The sequence below is a fragment of the Apostichopus japonicus genome, chromosome 5 (genome assembly GCF_037975245.1).
Source record: "Apostichopus japonicus isolate 1M-3 chromosome 5, ASM3797524v1, whole genome shotgun sequence".
NCBI classification, from domain to species: Eukaryota; Metazoa; Echinodermata; class Holothuroidea; order Aspidochirotida; family Stichopodidae; genus Apostichopus; species Apostichopus japonicus.
Genome location: NC_092565.1, coordinates 12384514 through 12406004, shown reverse-complemented (window position 1 = coordinate 12406004; position 21491 = coordinate 12384514). Strand labels below are relative to the sequence as shown.

General features: G+C 36.1%; 2 protein-coding genes across 2 annotated transcripts; one reads left to right on the top strand and one right to left on the bottom strand.

The window, feature by feature from the left end:
• Positions 1-286: 286 nt before the first annotated feature.
• LOC139967688 (aspartate aminotransferase, cytoplasmic-like) lies at positions 287-14108 on the bottom strand. The gene is made up of 9 exons (XM_071971695.1): positions 13851-14108; positions 12382-12563; positions 10119-10227; positions 9638-9747; positions 9198-9302; positions 6303-6453; positions 3778-3943; positions 3101-3243; positions 287-2578 (listed from the first exon to the last, which is right to left on the bottom strand). The coding sequence occupies exons 1-9, from the start codon at positions 13996-13998 to the stop codon at positions 2433-2435; spliced, it is 1260 nt and encodes a 419-aa protein (XP_071827796.1). The 5' UTR covers positions 13999-14108; the 3' UTR covers positions 287-2432.
• A 139-nt stretch (positions 14109-14247) lies between these two features.
• LOC139967689 (ribonuclease H2 subunit A-like) lies at positions 14248-20799 on the top strand. Its single transcript, XM_071971696.1, has 7 exons — positions 14248-15000; positions 15894-15965; positions 16498-16712; positions 17581-17718; positions 18443-18530; positions 18842-18965; positions 19588-20799. Exons 1-7 carry the CDS (start codon positions 14784-14786, stop codon positions 19724-19726), a joined length of 993 nt encoding a protein of 330 aa, XP_071827797.1. The 5' UTR covers positions 14248-14783; the 3' UTR covers positions 19727-20799.
• Positions 20800-21491: the final 692 nt, after the last annotated feature.

Here is a 21491-nt window from a genome sequence, read left to right as displayed (position 1 = left end):
ATGAAGATGAATATGGCCAGCTTTGGTGAACATGTATGTCTTCAGAAGTTTCCCCTAAAATTTGATAATATTTGAATTGGATACCTAAATGGCATTTGATCTCATTTCATGAACAACCATGCTCTCATGGTACGAGCCTACAAGGGGCTCGAAATAGGACAGGTTGCCTTGCTTAGCTAGCATGACCACTGGGAAGGCAAGGTCATTCACAGGTAAATAGTATAATCCCTTAGCCGCATTGTTTGACTGTAAAACATACAACAACAACAAATGGAATAAGAGGTAATTTAGTTTAAGTCCATTTAATTTATTGCCATTTTTTTATCATCAAATAATAAAAAATCACATATCAAGCTGTGTGTCATGCATTCAGGCAGAATAAGTACAAGGACAATATATGAAACTATATCTTAAGGTAATGAATAGAGTATTAAATGAGCTAACAAACCATGGAAGAAAGTTGCCATGGGAGATAAACTGATTTAACAAGTGTTTCTTTTAATTCATTGATATGAATACATGTCTCCTGTATTTTTAAAATTTCCAAGAAATCTGCAAATTTTATGCTAAGAAATCACACAACAGGGAAAAAAAGCTGGAAAAGATCACAACATTGCAATGTAAACATTTGATGAGAGAGAAAAATTACAGAATGTTAAATAGTTGTTCTACAGATATCAGGCGATATTTATCATAAATCTATCAAAAATCAAAGGAACCCTGCAGAGAGATTTACCCTTTCTTCACCTTCAGGAATAGGATATGATAAAGCTTTACTTCTACAAAGAGTTTAAGTGTTTTGGTATAGTTCAGAAATGAAAGACTAAAAGCATCATAGAATTTTGTCCATATCTTTAATTATTATTGATTTCAGACAGTCTAGAGTGAAGTCAAAGATGACTGTGAAATACTACCAGCTTTAAGTCCTCACAAACATTCATAAATATCAGAAACATCTTCACAGAAGATGGGGGGGGGATGGGTTTGGGGAGGGGGTAGGGAGACTGATGTCAGAAGCAGTGAAGTACATACAATACACCTATATAACCAAGCACAGCAAAATGATAACTTTCCTTATAGGAGGTAAGCTGGAAATGAAAATCAAATTTTGTTACTTTTCCAAGCCACGGGAACCCTGCATGTGCTTTATTGTTAAATCAACCGTCAAATTTTCTTCTAATATGACCCCTCAGTAGGGTAACAAATATAAATGATGCTTTATCTTAACTTTTGACTGAGAAGTTTTGATGACAACATATCCCCATCTCCACCTGACGCCTTGATATGGGCCAGCGATAAATATGTTTTTACTGGTTGATTCATTTCTCATGCCATCCAGAATTCATTAATTATTTCTGAAAGCTTCCTAATTGCTTTTTCCTTCCTCTTAAGCTTTAGGTATTGTATTATTCAGTTCCAAACAACCTCCATTTTTATAAAAGAGAAAAAGATGTATTTATCTAGTACTGGATTGGCGCCTTCTCTAAGCAATAAATTCTATTTTATTAATTTGATATTTGTTTTATGATTTCTTTATTATGTTAGCTTTTCCTTTTTATGATTTGTTTGTTGCCATTTTATGTTTGCACTACATGAAATATAAAGCTGTCTTTCTGCCAGGGTGATGTTTTAAGTAGCAAATGAGGAGAGAGATTAATTTATCCGGTATCGCAACACGAAATGTTTCTGCAAAATGGCCAAATTGCTATTAAAGTGCAAAGATGTGTAGCAGTTTCTGTAGACAGAACAACCAAAGTATTCATAAGAGACAAGAGCTCATAGCCTTCAAAAGTGCTATGCAAACCTTTTCCATTAAACGATTCCTTGCATGAGGACAAAGCAACAATGCTTCCATCTGAAATGTCTGTGAAAAGTAAGGGTACGTTTAAAATGTATGCAGACCCTCCAAGGCAAAGGTATGTTTGAAATGTCTGCAGACCCTCCAAGGCTAAGGTACATTTAAAATGTCCGCAGATCGTCTAACGTCAAGGTACATTTGAAATGTCCTCAGACTGTCCAAGGTACATTTGGAATGTCCTCAGACCAACCAAGGCCAAGGTACATTTGAAATGAAGAAAAGACAAGAAAGAGCTAAAGGAAATTGAGTTGCAAATACATATTGCAGAAGCTGAACATTTAGAGTGTCGCTGGAAAGTGAAAAATGTCTTTCAATCGCTATTTCAAGAATGCAACACAACTAATACAGACTGAATTTTGTCACTATGATAACAGTTTTTGCTTTATAAAATATTTTAAACGGCCACTTGCAAATACTATCCTGGATTTTATCATGTTTAAGCTTTCTCACAGCAAAAGCTACGATTTCATTTCATAAAATATGATGATAATAAGCTGAAATGCCACATGCCAGAAGAGGTCGGTAGAAGATTTGTCCATTAAGAGGGTTGGACGGTAGACACTGCCTCTGTCCATTACGAGGGTTGGATGTTAGATACTGCCTCGTGAATGGCTTTAGCGATGTGTTCAACGTTGGAGGTAGTGACGGCGCACATGTTGATTCTCCCAGATTTCATGGCGTAGATGTGATACTTCTCCTTCATAAATTCCACCTGTTTAGCTGCGAAAGAATGAATCAGGGAAGACAGATATAATGGAGGAAATTGTAAAAATATTGTTAACCTTTACAAATTCATTGTACATCGTACTTCTAAAAAGTGGCATTTTTTGTTGAGAGATATGAAATCAACTTTGATCTGGTTTTATATAGAATTAATTTGTTAAGAATGAATACAAGTGTTTTGGTCGAGTGGCTAATAAAGGCAGTAGCATCAGAAGCAATGAATCCTAGCATATTAGATGTCATGGGTACGATCCCACACTGGCCAAAGTATGGTGGGTTTTGCATCCGGATGAAAGCCACAGTTTTCCCATCTGAAATGGTTTTTCAAATTGTTAAAAAAAAAATTTAAAAATAACCACCCAATGTGAAGTGTATAGAAATTAACAGCCATTCAACCTCTACCATATACATTTGTGGGTGCCTATTGTCATAAAATAAATGCCCTCCAGGTCAATTATTATCTAGTAATCGAATCAGAATCAGGCAGTTCGATGACATTAAAACTTGATGAAAACATACCAGATAATCCGGTATAGCTGAACATTCCAATCTGATCTACGATATGATTCCAGGTTCCGGGGGTGCCTTGCAGCTTCAGTTTCTGGTAAAGAAGTTCCCTCATCTGACGGATACGATCGGCCATGGTCGCTATATGCTCCTTCCTGGTGGAGACGATTGAAATATTTTATGTAATAACAAGTCACATTTATTGCAATCCTGTAGTAACATTAGTTGAATGACATATATGAGAAGAAAAAATAGGGACATCTAAATAATAGCTTGTGACTTTAATGTTTCAAACAGTTTACTAGAGTAAGGTCTAAACACTGACATACCAAACTGTACATGACTGTTATGATCACCATGTGAAATTATGTGGTTTATTTGTTATGTATCAGGTAAAAAAATGTGGAAAACAACAGTACTTATAAACATGGAAATTGTATGAGGACCTTTATCTGATACTTGTTAGGTCGTATCATAGTAAATATGAAATGAGACCATGTTAAACATATCAGGACCATGATGTGGTATCTCTAGGATATACCATGGTAACAGTACACATGAAATGATGCAATATTTACAAACCAAGACATCTCACACACAAACACACACACACAGTCCAGCACCACATTCTATTATCCTGCTTCACTTGTTCAACGAAGAGAGACGACCCATAATGTAGGTGTGCTTACCACTGGGCGGAAAGGGTTGGATTGGTAAGTACACTTGCTACAATACGGGCTCCGTGATTGGGTGGATTTGACCACATGGCTCTGGCTAGCTTCTCCATCTGTGATTTAACTCTTCCATGGACACCAGGATCGTTGACTACGATAGCTAAATTGCCAACTCTCTCGTCTATTAAAAGAAAAAATTCATTTATACTTTAAATATGAAGTATAATTACATGGTAAACTGTTTCAGGAAACATTCTTCTGTTTCAGGGAATATCCTTGTTTCAGGGAATATCCTTGTTTCAGGAAATATCACTACGGTGGTCCTTAAGGGATAAATGAGTTGTAGACATAACATGACAACATATCAAAACTACGATACTTGATGTTTTGTCAATTTATATTCAGCGTAGCAACTCACCAATTTGGCAATTTCAGCCACAATATCTTGTTAGCATTACTCGTCCGCTCGACAAAAATATGGAAATTTGATGAGATTATACTAAACGCTAAGGCTACAACTCGCCTGTCCCTTCAAAACCACCGTAATAACCTCCTCAGCAGAGTCACTTGAGTGTACATAAAGCATTGCTTAATATTAGATAAGTATGAAAAGGTCTGGTGGACTCTTTGCGCCTTGATGTCTGGTTTGGTCAATATGCTGGTAGGCTATATATCCTAAATGGACTAGACTACAATATCTTGTGCTTAAAGGCAATTGTTTCCTTTGACTTCTAAACGTGTAATACTTCTCGCAGCAGCATAGAGCCATTAAAACAGTGTGTATGTTTGGAACCAATATCATAATAATAATACAGTTCTTATAAAGCACAACACACAACAAAAGTCTCGATGCGCTGTTCACAAAACAAACATGTACACAAAATATAATGCACTACAACCGTGAAAACATATGAGTCTTGAGTACAGTTTTAAAGTTATTAACATATTGAGCACATTTGACATGCTCTGGGAGACTATTCCAAAGAAAATGCCGAAGCATATTGAAAGGATCGTTGGTCGTATGATTTTGTGGATACCGGGTGTGATACCAGTAAGGACTTTGTACCAGACCTTAGACGACACGTTGGAGTGTACTTTTGCACAAGACAACTCAAATAACAAGGAGTGATGCCAGGAATACACTTAAATAGTTAACAAGATGAATTTGAAGTCAATGCGCAGTTTAACAGGGAGCCAGTGATGTTGGAAGCTGTACGTTGCGTGCTGATACATAGCATGACAAACATATGAAAACAGAAAGAAATTGGATAGAGTCATTTCCAAAGAAGAAGAAGAAGAAGGAAAGAGGAAGCATTTATGCTTTGGAAGCAATCCATAGATATTATGAGGGCATATATGTTGCCTAAACCTAACAAGAATATACAATAAGATTTATCTTCTGATAAGCTAAGCAGAAAGCCTTGATGATTGCATCATGAACTAAAAGCACCACATTGTATTTGAGTAGCAAAGTTACTCATTAACAGTGTACAGTCTAGAATCCAATAATGACAAACAATAGAGTAATGAGAATTAATTCTAAAAATTCCTAATCAAGATAAAAAACATATTTTACTCCTTGGTGGGTTAATGGCCGTGTATAGGAGGCCACTTAATGGTAGCTGGTTTCCTTACGTATTCCACTTGAGGTGGAAATGAACTGTTTACGAAGCAAGTGTAATAGGTAGCTAGTACTACCCTGAAGATAAATACAACCAGCAACTTTAACAAATACTTCTTGGAATACTGTCTACATGATACAACAAGAGTATTTGACATCTAGTCTAGGTCACACATTAAGACGCAGTTCCATTACTGATACACGTTTCGAAATTTCCTGATTTTACCATAACAACGGAAAGTAACCCCAACCTGGAAGTGTGGTAGAAAGCCTTTGAATGTCTTTTTCACTAATGTGAAGGCACACGATGATGAAACTTTATAAAGCTAGCTTTGATTCATCCCTGCCAACTGTTCACTTGTTTGTGTCAAATTTAACCCAATGGAGAAATGTCCATGAATTATTCTTTCCAGAACTGTTTTATCGTGCTTGTTTTATTTGCAATAAAACAACGGATAATATTTTGTAACTCATTAAAGGTCATCCAAGTTGACTGTAGATGGATTTTATTCTTTTCTAAATACACTTCACCTCAATACGTATTAACGAAGATACTGCTTTGGGAATTGCTTAGCAGTTTCTTCAAATTCTGGTTAATATACTTAACATATAACTGTGAATGTTGTTTACACATTCTAAAAGCTAGATATATAGAGATAAGGAAAATTTGATAAAATTTTCCCTGTTCAAAGTCTTAAGTGCATCAGAACTAAAATGCATGACACTGCTCTATATCTCAAATTATGGGCTAGCCTAAAACTGTAATTTCTGTTTCCAATGCTTTAGCACAAACTGATGCAAAGTAAAAACTATTACATTCAAAATAAAAACTTGAATACTCATATCAACTTTGTGTCTCATGTATCACAATTACTCTTGTTTTCCTGTTTCTTCTTTTTCCAAAAAACAGAGTACTTACTGTAAAGACCAAAATTCTTTGAGAATGACTGGGCAGTGAACAGCTCTAGTCCCTGACTGACGAAATATCTGACAGCCCACCTGTCTGTCTCGACATCACCGGAAGCAAAACCGATATAAGCAGAGTCAAAGAAAGTAAACAGGTTTCCAGCCTGAAAGATATCCAAGAGAAATCCAAATTATCAGAAAATATGGAATGCTGAAACATCCTGTTTTGTTTTTACACAGAGGCATACAATAGATTGGGTAAGGGAAGAGGTTTCGGACTCTCTATGTATGTATTTTATGTATGTATATTAGATCCTCCTGCAAGCAGGAACTGGCGAAGACGCCATCATTGGCTTATCAAAGCTGCAAGCTGACCTAAATTAGTCTCTTAGATTCATATTTTAACATCCATGATTATGAATTGTCAACAACTCTGTAACTGGACGACATACATTAATCTTGGAGTGACTCGACCTCGGGACCTTATGATTGAAAGGGACCGGCGTTCACCAATGAGCTAACACTCCCTAGTATTAATTGTATAACTTTATTTATATTATCTGTATTATTATATTACATATTATATGATATATATATATTATATGTATTAATACTCCCTTGTATTAATTTATGCATGACGAAATCATTTTGGAAACACTTGCGTCAGTCACAGTTGATGAGCGTTGATATATCATGAGCCTTTGGTTCTCTCCTCATGAAAACTTTATGTTATTCTCCTACCACCAAATGTGACTCTGGGACATCATATGTGTAACAAATCAAGCGACTATTTCAGGCCTAGAATTGTCAAATCGTGTTCTCGCTTGCATTTTCCTTGCTTACAGCACAAGTCAGTACTGTGCGGGTTTGTGAGAGCAGCTACAATAAAATTAGCTGATAATATAAAGCAGTAATAATGGGCTTATGTTAGCTATGGAAATCTCATGCAAGTTTTTGAATGATGATTGTTACCCTACTCATCATGAGTTGTGTCCTTATTAATATCTACTGGCAGAAAAATGAAAGTCCTTTTTTCTCTTCATCTGGCATACACAGGAACCCACTGTCATTTAGCCAGTAAATACCCAGAATTTTGAGGAATGTGTTTCAACTTTGAAGGATGCTGACATTCAAAACTTCATTTTCTGGATGTTTGAAGATAAACAAAAAGCTTGAATGCTATGTCCTGCTCTAAACCAACCTTTGACCCCATATTGCAACTTTTGACAAAAGTAGGGAGTCAATGTATGGGAACACCCTATACTTGGGAGTTGAGAAAGTTGATTTCTTTCAGCTACTTCTTAACCCCATCAAAATGAACATGAAATTTTACAGTAAGACTACATGCTGAGAATTTGTTTGACAAAAATGTACAGGAACAGCTTTAATTTATTTCTTCATCCTGCCAACAGAACTTTTGTCGTTGTGTTTCTCCTATAAAATCCTACTAGCTAATCTATGTGCAGATATAAATTTTCCTACTTCACTAATAATGGCCTGGCTACATATTTCGTTGCTTTTTAGAGGCTAATAAATTGCTTAGTGACAATTTCTTGGTTGTCTAAATTTGTTGTCACAAAACACTGAAAAAATACTAAAGTTAATTTGCACGAAACCTTGCTATATATCCCTTTGCATTTATGTAGCAATTCCACCATTTTACATAACCATATTTCCCTCAGATACCAAGGTAAGTAATGCTGTGTTTGTCCAGATTTTAATTTATTTTAAAATATTCAACATGTGAAAGTCGTGTAGTACTTGGTAAGTCAAACATTGTGAAGGGTTTGTTGTATCCATTATTTGATAGATTTCACAGATGGCAGAGTTCAGCAGATGGCTATATAGCTTGCAGCTGTTTAGATTTTAAGTTAGTCATTGAGTGATGGTATACTATCTGATGGTGAACAAATAATGAATGGTTATAAGTGCAATAGTGCAAATATTTCATGAGTTGAAAGATGGAATGTTCCATTCAACGAGGCGCAGCCAAGTTGGATGGAACAAATTACATCTTTCAACGAATGAAATATTTGCACTATTGCACGGATGGAAACCATTCATTATTTGTTTTATACAACATATTATATTAAGATGGGTAAAATGCACTCATGCAACAGATTGTTTTGAACAGACAGGTTTCTCTGCTCTCTTACCATTGAAAAAAGTGCTACCAAAAAAGTATAACTCATGGTTCTATTTCATAGAGTGGAATAGAGCGGATTTTGCATGCAATCAACGAGCAATTGACCAATCAAATGACCAGAATACAATTAGGTGTTGTATAATATCATCTATTCATTTGACAGTCCTATTTACTTACAGTATAAAATGCTATATACCAGTAACTGTTTAATAGTTATGCATATAGAGAGATAAGAATTAAAGGAATACCAAAGGCAGGGATCAAAGACAATGTGTACTATTCTGTACTGAAACTGACTGGTACTGGTTGTGCTTTAGAACATCGTTTGTACGGAGAAAAGCACTGCCGCTCGTTTGAGCCGTTTCTCTCTGACGTCATCAATATGGAATTTTCAAGTGTATTACATAATCAAGGTGTATTGTGGTGAGATCTTAGGAGCCAATTTCCAAAGCGAGTGTATTCAGTCAAACAGGAAGCGGTTAACTTAAAAATCGAATATTAGAGAGTTTTGAGGTTACTGCATAATATATATTGTCTTTGATCCCTGACTTCATTATTACTTTAATTAGAATCATCTCTACCAGAGTAAATAAAATGCATTACAATCAAGACAATTTGTCTCAATCCCCCCTATCAGCCTCACCATAGATCAACGATGTGCATATATCAATATATTAGCATAAAAGAAAATGTTGGTAAACTGAAACAAAGGCTTGTATGATGACTGTCATCTTTGAAAAAAGAGAAAATATAAAAAGTTACCTTGACAACCTCTGCAATCTTCTTCCATTGTTCTTGTGTAGGGTCGACACCAGTAGGGTTGTGTGCACAGGCATGGAGGACAACCACAGCATTCTCTGGGGCATTCTAGAGGTAATAAAACAAAGAAAAAAGAAGAGACCAAAAAGTCAATTGGTGTTGTAATTCCTTGCAAAATTTATATGAGTACATTCAACTGTCACAATGCACACATGATCAGAAAATTGGCAATAAATCCAAAGATAGCAGTGAGTTAGAATAGGTCAAGGTCAGGTAAGAGGTGAGGTGAGAGTTGAAGGGTGCCTGTAGGGGGTAGTTGGTCAGGCTAGGTAGAATGGACAATGCAGTAGAGGGAGGGGGGGGAAGTTTATATGGCATTATTTATTTCCAATGCTCTTAGTTCTAACTGCAAATTTTTTTTATAGAATAAGAGAAATTTGTACCTTTAGGTCTTCTATTAACCCATCAATGTCCAAGCCTTTTGTTTCTGGTTTCCAGTAGCGATACTTCCTGATGTCGAACCCGACCAATTGGAAAATGCTTGTGTGGTTACCTGGTGTGGGAAAACAATTTCAAAACAACTTTTATCGAATTGATTTTTACAAAATGACTACTTATGAGATCAGTTAAGGGATCCTAGATAACAAAAATGTTTCTAAGAGACTTTCTCTAAACAGAAATGGTTTTAAATTGTTGAAAATGTCCATTATCTTCACTTTATGCTAATATGCTACAAAATACAACTTGACTTCAAGCATGAGCCACAAAGCTGTACATTTCCTCCCGGGCTTAAATGACTAACATTTTTTTATGTTGAGTTCGAAGCAGCTTCTTTGATCAACTTAGGTGAATAAATTTAACTTCAAACTTCTGTCAGTCATGCCAGGTATTCTTTGTTTGATTGGACTTCAGAAGTATATTTACCCCATGTTGGATCGGGTAGATAGACAACACTATGATTGGCTCTCAGCTTAAGGAACTCAGCAGCCAAACGTAATGCACCGGTGCCACTTAAAGTTTGGAAGCCAATTGCCTGGAAAGAGAAATGCAAATGGTAAAGTTAAAGAACCGTCTTCTTGGGTGTAAAATTAATCTGCAACAGAAACTCTTCAGGTCTCTCAAAGAAGCAGATTTTGTGCTTGGTTGCCCATTCACAACACTTTGGCCAGACCTATCAGAATAAAGTAATCAAACAAATTAAACAAACATGAATGAAAATCAATTATCAATGCTGCTTTATGTAAAAGTTAGAGGTCCTGGAAATTTTATCCTAGTGGAATCTTCTTCAGAGACTAACAGTTAGCCTTTACACATTTGAGCTGTTTGTGAGGACTCAGGACTCTATACATTATTTTTGAAAATGACTGATATAAGATTGGACATGTAGAGCCTCAAGTTAAATAGACTAGAATTATTTCCAACCTTATATGATCTTTTTAAAGGAAAAAGCTGGAGATTTCCGGCAACAGACAGATCGTTTTTTTGTCAAGCAAACATACATATATATGGGTATGTAACCATTTCATTTTAAACAAAATCACTTTAAATAAATAAAATAATTCAATTAAATCGATTAAATCACTACAACACTGCCCTTACAAGCGCATTGAGACCGCTATAAAAATAAGTATAATTATTATTAATCCAAGATCCACTTATTCCTTATACTGAATTCGATATGCAATTAAAAAACCAACACAGTAGAAAATATGACATAGAGACTTGATCAAGTTTGTGTGTCTGCACATTGCCCTGCAGCAGTGAGACCACATGACTTGCATTCATTTATCCAAGAAATTGCCTTTATCAATTGATCTTTCCAAGGGAAATGGGTAAATGGCAACAGTTTCCTTAGAAGTACTTTCACTGAATGTCAAAGACACCTGTTGTTGAACTTCTCCAGGAAGACCATGATAACAGAGATTTACAAGTCCAGGCAGAAGGGACTTCTATGGAGAATCCAATGCCACACAAACTTACCGAAAGATGCACAGCTTTTATCTATATAACAATGTCATTTGTCATGATAGGCTTCTTTACTTCACGAACAGTAAATTTGGAATTGTTGATGAACTTTGACCCCAGAGAAGGGTCAATGGGGGGTGCAGTGTTAAACTGTTACCAGTTAGCTAGATGGGAAAGTGCAATTGTAGAGTATAGACAGGTAAGCGAGGACTGTGGTAATTTCAATATTTCATTAACAAGTTTTCCTTTGTTTATGTATTCCTTTTTCTTTTCTTTTCTATTCCTCTTTGTTCTTTATCTTTTGCTACCATTTCTGTAAAGGGGGGCTGCCCATTATAGCATGTCTTCTTCAGATCTCCTCCACTTTTTGTGTTGATAACTTGTGTCATCCTTGCATTTTTTCTATTTTACCTGTGGTAGGTTCCCAAAGCACCATATATACAGTAGCTCCCGTTGTACTATCGCCTAAGACTCCATCAGCTACTGACAATGACTGTACACAATGAGTGATAACGGAAATTAAAAAGCTTGATTGGCAGCGTATTAAAGATGCTGGTTTCTAACCAGCGTGATATAAAGATATCAGTATTAGGATCAGTCCCTGGGCCCTAGTTTGCTGTTAATGGTACTTTCATAATTCAGTTGTCATATCGTATATAATCAAGGCTGAAGGCTTCAGTAGTGTAGCCAATGAGATTGTCCTACCCTCATCTCATTCAATAGGTATCTGGGTCAAAACCTTATCAGGAACCAGATTCTCTCAACCTTATTTCAAAATACTAATTTGCAGTGTTGTTCAGTGGAGTTTTCTGCGATTGTTTTATTTCGTAACATTTATATAAACTTATTTAGATGTAACAAAAATATAATCGAATACAAAAAACAAAGTGAACAAGCTTTGGGGGCACCCACAAAGGCTATACAAAGCTTGTAAATGTTAACACCTCAACAATGCATAGAAAATCAATCTTTTCTATATTTTCTATTTTTATTTTTTTGTAGTGACAAAGGGAGAAGCAGAACGAATGAATTTTTAACTTCATGTTTGCTTGACTTTTGGCATTAAATTCTCTTTCCCCGAAAGGGTCTCCACCATATGCACACAATAAACTAACTTGGCAAATTGCCTACATGTTTAACATTCATGTGTATGGGCACCAATTAATGATTTAAAATCTTTTGTAAATAAAATAGACAGACTGGCTAGTTTGGTTTGACTCACTCGATGCTCTAGAAGAGCAGGGCTGTCATCTCCCAGAACAAGTTTGGTAGCCGCAGAAGTAAACTCTGGTAACCCAGCGATTGGTAAATATTCATGATTTAGTGAGTGGTCTGCGGCCATTTGAGATTCCACTTCACGCACCACCGGCAGAACCCACGGCTGGCCTTCATCGGTTCGGTATGCTGCGGTCAGGAACAGAGTAAAACTTTCCACATTTGTACTCACATAAACAACCTTACAAGATCTAAATATTTGCAATTTGTAAACACTACAACTTTTTCCTCAGAGGTTGTGTGTAGATATTGTGAGGGATATAACAAACAAGACATTTGGAAAATGACTGTATTCATTACTAACAATTTAATCACTGTTAACATGGCTTAGACTTTTATCTGACTTGAAAGTGTGTGGGAATATAAAATCTTTTGTAATTACCATTATGGTTTAAATGTTAAATTGTTCTTAAGTTTGGAGTTCCCCTGAAGAACTGCAGTACATACATCACTGTATTATATTAACTTAACACTGAGGGTTTCATTGACTATAAAAATGTAGCAAAAGTGGGATAAAATTGAAATTTCAAGAGACAGATAAGAAGACAGGTTTTGATTCTCTGCAGCAGAGAATGTAATAAAGTGAATATGCATACTAAGATTGTCAGACAAAACATCTTGAAGACAGCTTGAATGGGATTCCATCCCCACACACAGAAGAAACAAGGCAATTTTAAAGATTATGTTAAACAGTTAATCAGTCCTCTCATGACAGAGTGTGCTATCTATTCTTGGGGGACTTGGCGCGAGAAACAGTATGCAAGCTGTTAACATACTTTGCATTTTTATAAGCACTAATTGAATATCATCTCCAATTCAAATTTCCTTTTCACAAATAATGAAATAAACATGGCTTAAGTGGATATTTTAACGGTTTATGCATTTAAGACAATATGTTTGATATTTGTTGTGCTACGATTATATGATTATACCAGGCTATCATGTTCATGTGTTAAAATGATAATATCATGCTTCTGGAATATCTATTTCTTCGGCAATTTGGGACAGGTTGTAACCCAAAGTAGGACAGAAGTACTCAGCCCCAACCATGCCACTTTCACTTGTAAGATTTAATCAGGGCATAATTGATCCGGTATTGCATCTCAAAATGCTTCACAAAATAGTCACATTGCCATAGAATATACAAAAATGTATAGCAAGTGTTTCATACACAAAGTAACAGTATATACTTACTATTTGTATTACTAAATACTAGGCCTAGCCTATATTTAGTTATTATACGACACAAAGTTTAGAGCCTTCAAAACTACTGCACGAAATTTGAACACTAAATTATGCCCTGATATGGAATTTGGCGTATTTCACTGTTTAGATTTGATACATAGAGCTCAATTTCCTACTTATGTACTTGAACTGCTTATCTATATTACTGGGCTTAAGCAGGCCTAAGCCTACCTCCAACACCAAGATTAGCCTTCTGTGGATGAGTGTCAGCTTTGTAGGCGGCAGTCAGAGCAAAGACGGCAACTGGTGGGGCTTGTTCCACCTCTGAAAACCGCGATGATCCAAGTTTGGCCTTCTTTGCCTCTGAATTTTCTGACATTTTGCTTCTGTTGACTTGAAATCTTCTCTTTAAATGTTACACTGCAGTTAGTTACTGGTGTAGTTTGGCAGTGGATAATATTTACACGTTCGTCCCTCGATCAATCCCTATATGTACACACGTACACACACTATTATTTCAACAATTTCAACGGTAGTCAATTATGGTCGTTACAACATAAACATTATCTAACATGGAAGCAACAGTATTCCCTCTAATTTGTCGAAAAGATCACAAAATGTAATGTTTTGAATTGCGATTATTATCAGGAACAACAATAACACATAAAATGCTAGAATCTAAAATTTAATATTTAATTGTTCATTATACTGCATACCTGTGGCGGCCACGGTAGAATAATAACGGAAGTTGTGAAAGATGAATCGCGGGAAAACAGAAAAACAGCAACACAGTGCAGTGCAATGCTAGAGTTTGTTGTAGGCCTAGGCTAGGACTGCAAATTTCCATACAACTGTCAGCTTCTGTTCTAATTCTATGGGATAAGTAACATTTTTCTGACATCAAGTATATGGCTACAACTACACGGTTCAAATAGTATTACCAAAGTTTGCAATTGCACCTCAGCCGTTCGGCTCCCAAGCCCCAGCCTAGGCCTACCTGGTTTTAGCCTAAAGTTAGGCCTGGAACTACTATTACTAATAGTAATATACAGTCCTAGTACTTTGCCAAATCTACACTAACTCAGTACTCTGTAGACCAAGGTGTAAACTGCGACGTTACTATTACTAATACTAGTACTTGCAGTTGTAACACCTGTCCTAAATATGGCCGACCCAGAAGAAATGCAGGAAGAAATCTCAGTGCAAGATGTTACAGATGATGTAGAAAAAGTGTCATCCATTGGATCAGCAGAAGTGGATTTGAGCAAGTTTGAGACGGACAATAATAAGAATTTCACTATTCAGTCACAAGTACCAAAAATATGTGAAGAGGAGGATTGCTGTTTAGGTATTGATGAAGCCGGTAGAGGACCAGTATTAGGTACAAAGGGCTTCATTACTAGTTTTAAACGTTACAGCATTACTCTAGTCTTACTCTTAGGGGCAAAAGCCTATCTGGTTATTATTGACCAGTAACTATCAATAATTAAGATCCAGCAATGTTATACATTCATATTGGTAAATGAAAGCCATTTGCAATCTTTTTAACCCCTTCACGCTAGGCTATTATGATGATAATGTCTGATTATGTTTCTGATTTCTGGAAATCATCAGTAGTAGGCATTAATTGCAATAAGGGAACACTAGTTCACTCCTGCCACTGTATGTTGTATGTTTCTCCTCTTTATCAATCAAAAACTAATTTCTTTGAATAGTCTTTTGTACTCAAAATTGAGATACTGTCATTTTCTCAACAAACAATCTTATCCAGAATGTGAAATTTTAGACCTTTCTACAACTTGGTGTGCATAAAAAAATGTAACAACAACCTCTTTTCGGAAAAACATCATAGAAAAATACATGATAAATTATTTGAAAACAACATGCTGATATTTCTGTAGTATGATATATCTGGCATTTATATAAATAAATTTAATATATAGTTAGACACTGTAGTTGACATAGTTTTCCCATGTTGTTTTACTATCTTCTCTATATATCTCTTTTTTTGCACTTCATTTTTTTGTCCTTCTTTGACAAACAACTTCTGTTTTAAATGGTTTCAATAATGTGTAAGCTTACTGTAATTTAGCATTTACCGAACACCCTGTATTCATATTTACAAACATGTGAATGATGTGAAAAAACTTAATTTGTATTGAACTGAAAGGCTATATCTCGACCAAACATTAGGAACTGTTTGCACTTACTTTGCAGGAAGTAAGAAATTCATACCTCTGCACATTTATTGTTTTAAATTCCTTCCTTTGATAGGTCCTATGGTGTATGGTGTGAGCTACTGCCCTCTCTCAAAAAACGATGAATTGAAAGCAATGGGGTTTGCTGGTAAGTAGGGCTGTATTATAGTATACAATACTATGCGAATATGCCCATCAGAAGATTTGTTTTAACATGCAGCCAGGCAACCCCTCCCCCGCCCCCCCCCTTCACCATTTCAACCTAACACAAACACTCAATTTTTTCATTTGTCCCCTCCAACTTTGAAACTGGTTGACCCATTGACTAGCAATTCTCTGAAAATATTGCCAAACTTAAGTCGTGTTGCCAGATTGCCGTAATGTCTTTATTATGTGTCTGAAGGTGGGACTTTGTCGTCGGAACCCAAGAGCTGTGGAAACATGAATTGTGGTCCAAAGAGGCATGGCATCTCTCTTGCACCAAATAGTGATGTCTGGGTATAATCTATCAAGTCATTACTGTGACTGTTGCATGCATTTTTGCATTAACGATTAATTACCTCTAGCCATACAGCGAGACATGTTGGGAAACGGCTCATGGTAGTGAAATCCTTTCTGTTCAGATATTTTAGTAATAGGGTCCACCTAATTTCATTCTTCACTTCCACTTTTATTCTTAGATTCCAAAACACTCACCGAAGAACAACGAGAAGTACTGTTGAAGAGTATACAGGACGCCAGTGATTTTATAGGGTACAACGTTCAGATTTTAACACCAAGTTACATATCAAGCTGCATGTTAGGGCGAACCAAGTACAGCTTGAACCAAGTATCTATGGACTCAGCAATTAGCCTCCTAAGGCTGGCTATTGAAAGTGGGGCTAAAATTAAAGAGGTAATTTTTTATACTTGTACAATAACATTTACCAAGACAGGTCAAGAGTAAAGAATTTTCAATTAAAAGGATCGGACAGAAAGCTACAGGTAGTTTTCAAATTGTCATTTTCTTTCAAATTGTTTTACATTAAGATAATTATACACTTTAATTACTTGTTGTAGTGGTGTTTGGTATTTTGTTGCTTATATACGATAAATATGAGAAACCTCTTAACATATTCTCTTGTTATGATTACTAGATTTTGCACATTATTATGCATTTAATTCTATTGCAATAAAACTGTTCATGTTATGTTACAAATGTCACCTGCCTTTTGCACAATGTGATTTAGCTAACCCTTCTCACCATCCTAAGTGAACACCTTATCAAACCTCAAGCTATAGTGGTTCTCTTAACAATGTCATTCAATGCATGATTTGTTGTAAATTTTACTGCAACTTGCTGATTTCATTCTAAATGACAATGCTGTTGAGAGCTTCAACCCAGTTTCAATTTAACAAGAACACACTCCTTTCATATTGAATGGAATACAGTATTCGAGAAAAGTACAAATTAAAAAAGCCAGGAATGAATATTGTATTCATAACAGCAAATTTTAGTTTGTTTTGGGTTTTCCAATCGATAGAAAGTGATTGCGTACACCTTACTTTCAGTGAAACACTACATGAGAGCTGATCGTATTCGGTGAAAAACTTCTCATTGGGACTTTAAAGTCGCCAATGCATGAGAGACATTTTCACTGATGTCTTTATTGTTGTTCTTATGCCCTGTATCCTGTATTTCATAGCTATTTTTCTTGTGCAAGTTGTGTTAACTACTACAATTTTGATTTATTTGTTTAGAATTTTTTCCCCGTTTGTTGTAGGTTTATGTGGATACTGTTGGAGATGCTTCAAAGTACCAGGCCAAACTTCAAGCACTTTTCCCGACCCTTGACATAACAGTCACTCCAAAAGCTGATTCTAAATTTCCAATTGTTAGCGCTGCCAGTATTTGCGCAAAGGTAAGTCACTGTACTATATAGTGGATAGAAACAAAATCAAGGTTTATTGATGTCAGCCCAAATGTTTATTGTTCTATAAACTTAGTACAAGTTTCGATACATGTAGGCCTGTAGACCAAAGGTCAAATTTCAGGTTTCTTTCACTCAACTCCCCCCCCCCCCCCTCCCCCCATTAATAAGGCAGTCATAATTGCAACCAGAATAAGCTGTATAGTAGAAGGTGTAATCATGGCTCAATTCAAAGAGCTCTCTTTTGTTTCTTTTGAGTTTTGATGAGTCACTACATTTCATGCGCTCTCTGTGAAGCTTCAAACAACTTCCCTGGACATGGCTCTCTGAGTTGATATTTTCTAAGTTGTTTTAATTGAAATATCCTAAACTTGAATTTAACTTTGTGAATTGGAGAGAGGAAACTAGACAAATCTGGCCCTGTATTCTGCAACAATTGGGTGGTGATTCTGATCAACCTAGTTTACGGAAATTATCTGCAAATTTATCAAGTTTGGATTTGGACCTCTTTTGGAAGAAGACTCTATCTGGAAAATGATGAGCTGTTTTTTCTCCCCCCCCCACCTGCCCCTGCCAAAGTTATATGCCTAGAATAGGATTGGTGGATGGTAGAAACCATTATCATTCACTCGTTATTAACTGCTTAGCAAATGACTTGCCAAACAGAGAAGAACAAACCATTTCATTCCTTTCATTTCATTTATTTTTTCTGCAGGTAGTACGTGACAGAGTCATCCAGTCCTGGAAATTCAAAGAAGGCACTGTATCTGCCACAGATAACTATGGAAGTGGCTATCCATCAGGTAATGTAATGTTCTAAACATTATGAGTTTAATATTTAGGCTGGGTGATAGTTAATAGGAGCAACTGTTTATTGCTATTTGATGAGTTCAATATCAATGAAGGGAAAAACAACTTCACTTCAATTAAATCTTAAAGACATACACTTTGCAGCCATCGACTGACTGATGTTGATTAATTGTAACATAGAATGTATGATCCAATCAATTTCCTGACTTGCAGAGACCATGACATCTCATGGACATCCCAAGATTTTGAAAATGATGTTTCATTTTAACTTTTGTTGAACGTTTGGTTCTCTTTCTCATTTCAGATCCAGCAACCAAGAGGTGGTTGTCAGAAAATGTGGATCCAATCTTTGGATTTCCTCGTTTCATTCGCTTCAGCTGGAGCACCGCTAGCAACATCCTTGAGAAGAAAGCTGCGATAGTAGAGTGGTGAGAAAACATCCTAGTTTTAGCCTTTTCTGATTCGTGTCGACCAAAGACAGCTCTTAGAAGAAGAAACATTTTCCGACAATAGGTCATTAGTATTGTTCCTGAATATTAGCATGCTAACATTGCAGCAAGCCTTTAATCATATCATCTTTGAGTTTCTGATCATCTCAAGCGGGCAAAGTCAATTGTAAAATATTGCAAGCTCAAACCAGTGGTGATTTTGAAAGTTAATAGTGTGTACGACCAACTTTTTATCTTGTAAAAATTTGCTAGTTCTAAATACAAATTGATTTGAGTTCAGTTTCCCATGGTTGATTACTTACAGTTGTATATTATTTACGTATGAGTTTTAAGTAATGTTTTATGATTTTGTCCAATCACCTACCCTACCCCTTCCCTCTTCCTCAGATAAAAATACTCTTTACAAAATGCTTCAAAACTTGTCCTTTTTTCTGTGGCAATAATAATGTACTCTATACCTTCCTTACTATAGTTCTGAACGTTTAGGGCAAAATTGAAGAAAAAAAAATCTGTAGTTGATGAAATTAGATAAAAATTAAGTCAAATGAAATGAAAGTGCATAGTTGATCGGTTTCAAATTGACTTTATCTTGTCTTTGCAGGGAGGATGATGATGAAGAGGAGGTTGCTAAGGGCAGCGCATCACTACTCTCATTCTTCGCACCAAAGAACTTTGACTCCCGGAAAAAGAAGCATCAGTTCTTTGAAGAGAGTGGACTAACACAATTAACAACATTTTGAACGGTGCAGAAGGAAAACTCTGGGAGCCACCTTGCAGTATTCTTAGCAAAATGAGAAGGGAGATATGTCGACAGTTCATGGATGACGTGAAAATCAGGGATGTAAGTGCAGCCAAAAAAAAAAACCGGAAAAATATTCGGAGGCCCCAGGTGAATGCCATCCTAACACATCCTACTCCTAGCTCTGACTACTTACACACTATCGTTACTGTATGTTAGGCTAGCTTTAGCGTTAACACATCCTACACATCCATGAATTAGCAAGGTTTTTCAACGACAGAAATGAGCTATAGCGATTTGAAGTTCGCACGTACGCAACGATATTCACATGGCACAATGTTGTACAGTGCAATGCGATGATGCGAAACTGGAAATGGTATTTTGAGTGATCGATGAGTGAAAATTGAAGTTAGCTTGCTGCAACGGGCCAGGCATTTTTGCCGCGTTGTGTCTTTGATATTCGAACAATTTTGTGGTACTTTATTGGAATTAAAAAAAAAAACGGATTTCCGTAAAAATACGGAAGACTTATTGGAATTTAAAAAAAAAACGGATTTCCGTAAAAATACGGAAGACTTACATCCCTGGAAAATCAACACTTCTCGGCACTAACAATACTGTGCAGATGATTTTGTTATCGGCATTTCCCACCAAATTTTTCTCAAATACACACGTGTCATTTCTGCATCTCCAAATTTTCCCAGACAATGGAAGAGCTTAATTTGACAGTTAAAGGAATATTGCTTTTGATGTGGCAGTGAAAGTGACTTTCTAGCATATTCTGGGGTCTGTATTAATCTTTCCCCAGTTTAAGGCTCTGACATTAACAGGCAATAGCGTGACATAGTAACAACAGTTTAAGTGGTGGGCAATACCTGCTAAAATTACCATACAATAAGTAGTAGAATAAATGACAGTGGGGGAGAGGGGGCTATAGGTCAGCATCAAGAAAATGTGAAAAGAAACTACAAAAGAATTAACAAAACAAGATCTAACATCTTTTTGAAAGAAATTTAATGTCATTGACAGGTATACAAGCCAGCATCTTTTTGTATATATACATCAGAAAAAGTGCTCATCTCACTAAAAAGTCAGCTATAATGACAGTGCACAATAATTTGTAAAAATTCATGCAGCATTGTTTTTTTGTGTGTAAAATATGGACAAATAAAGTTTGCACGCATGTGAAGGAACTGTGTTGTTTTTACTCTCTACGATGCAGGACATTAATCAATTTATCCTGTACACAAAAGGACGATGTAAAACCCACTCATCTCGTGAACACTGATATTGGATATAGATGTCCAATCGTACCATGAGGTACATGGCAGTCCCAGTTTGGTATGTCAGTTAAGTGACATGAATGCTAAAGCAATCACCAGCTGGTTGTGTCGTACTACAAACAAATGTACCAAATTTTACGTTCCACTAGATCCCGATCAAGTGACTTCCGCAAAGAAATCATTTCACCACATTGGTGCAATTAGTCGACAGGTTGACCATATGAAATATGCCCCGACCCCTGTATGCAAATTAAGTAAGGACTAAATAGGTATTGTAGACTTGGCATTGATATTTTGTTTTTTACAAAATAACATTTTCTTCAGGTATTAAATATCTGTTGTTACACATACTGCAAGAAGTTACTACATATTATTTTTTGTTTGGTTATGTAGCCCAATTAGGAGATATAACTACAACTGTTGTAATATTTATCATGCAAGAGATTCTTAGGCGACAAAATAAATTGTACAGTGACACATAGC

Coding starts and splice junctions, on each gene's coding strand:
- LOC139967689 (XM_071971696.1), top strand. CDS start 14,784: ATGGCCGACCCAGAAGAAATGCAGGAAGAAATCTCAGTGCAAGATGTT. Junction 15,966..16,497: donor GAAAGCAATGGGGTTTGCTG/GTAAGTAGGGCT, acceptor TTTTATTCTTAG/ATTCCAAAACACTCACCGAA. Junction 17,719..18,442: donor CTGCCAGTATTTGCGCAAAG/GTAAGTCACTGT, acceptor TTTTTTCTGCAG/GTAGTACGTGACAGAGTCAT.
- LOC139967688 (XM_071971695.1), bottom strand. CDS start 13,998: ATGTCAGAAAATTCAGAGGCAAAGAAGGCCAAACTTGGATCATCGCGG. Junction 12,564..13,850: donor GGCTAATCTTGGTGTTGGAG/GTAGGCTTAGGC, acceptor TCCTGACCGCAG/CATACCGAACCGATGAAGGC. Junction 9,303..9,637: donor GGTTAATAGAAGACCTAAAG/GTACAAATTTCT, acceptor TATTACCTCTAG/AATGCCCCAGAGAATGCTGT.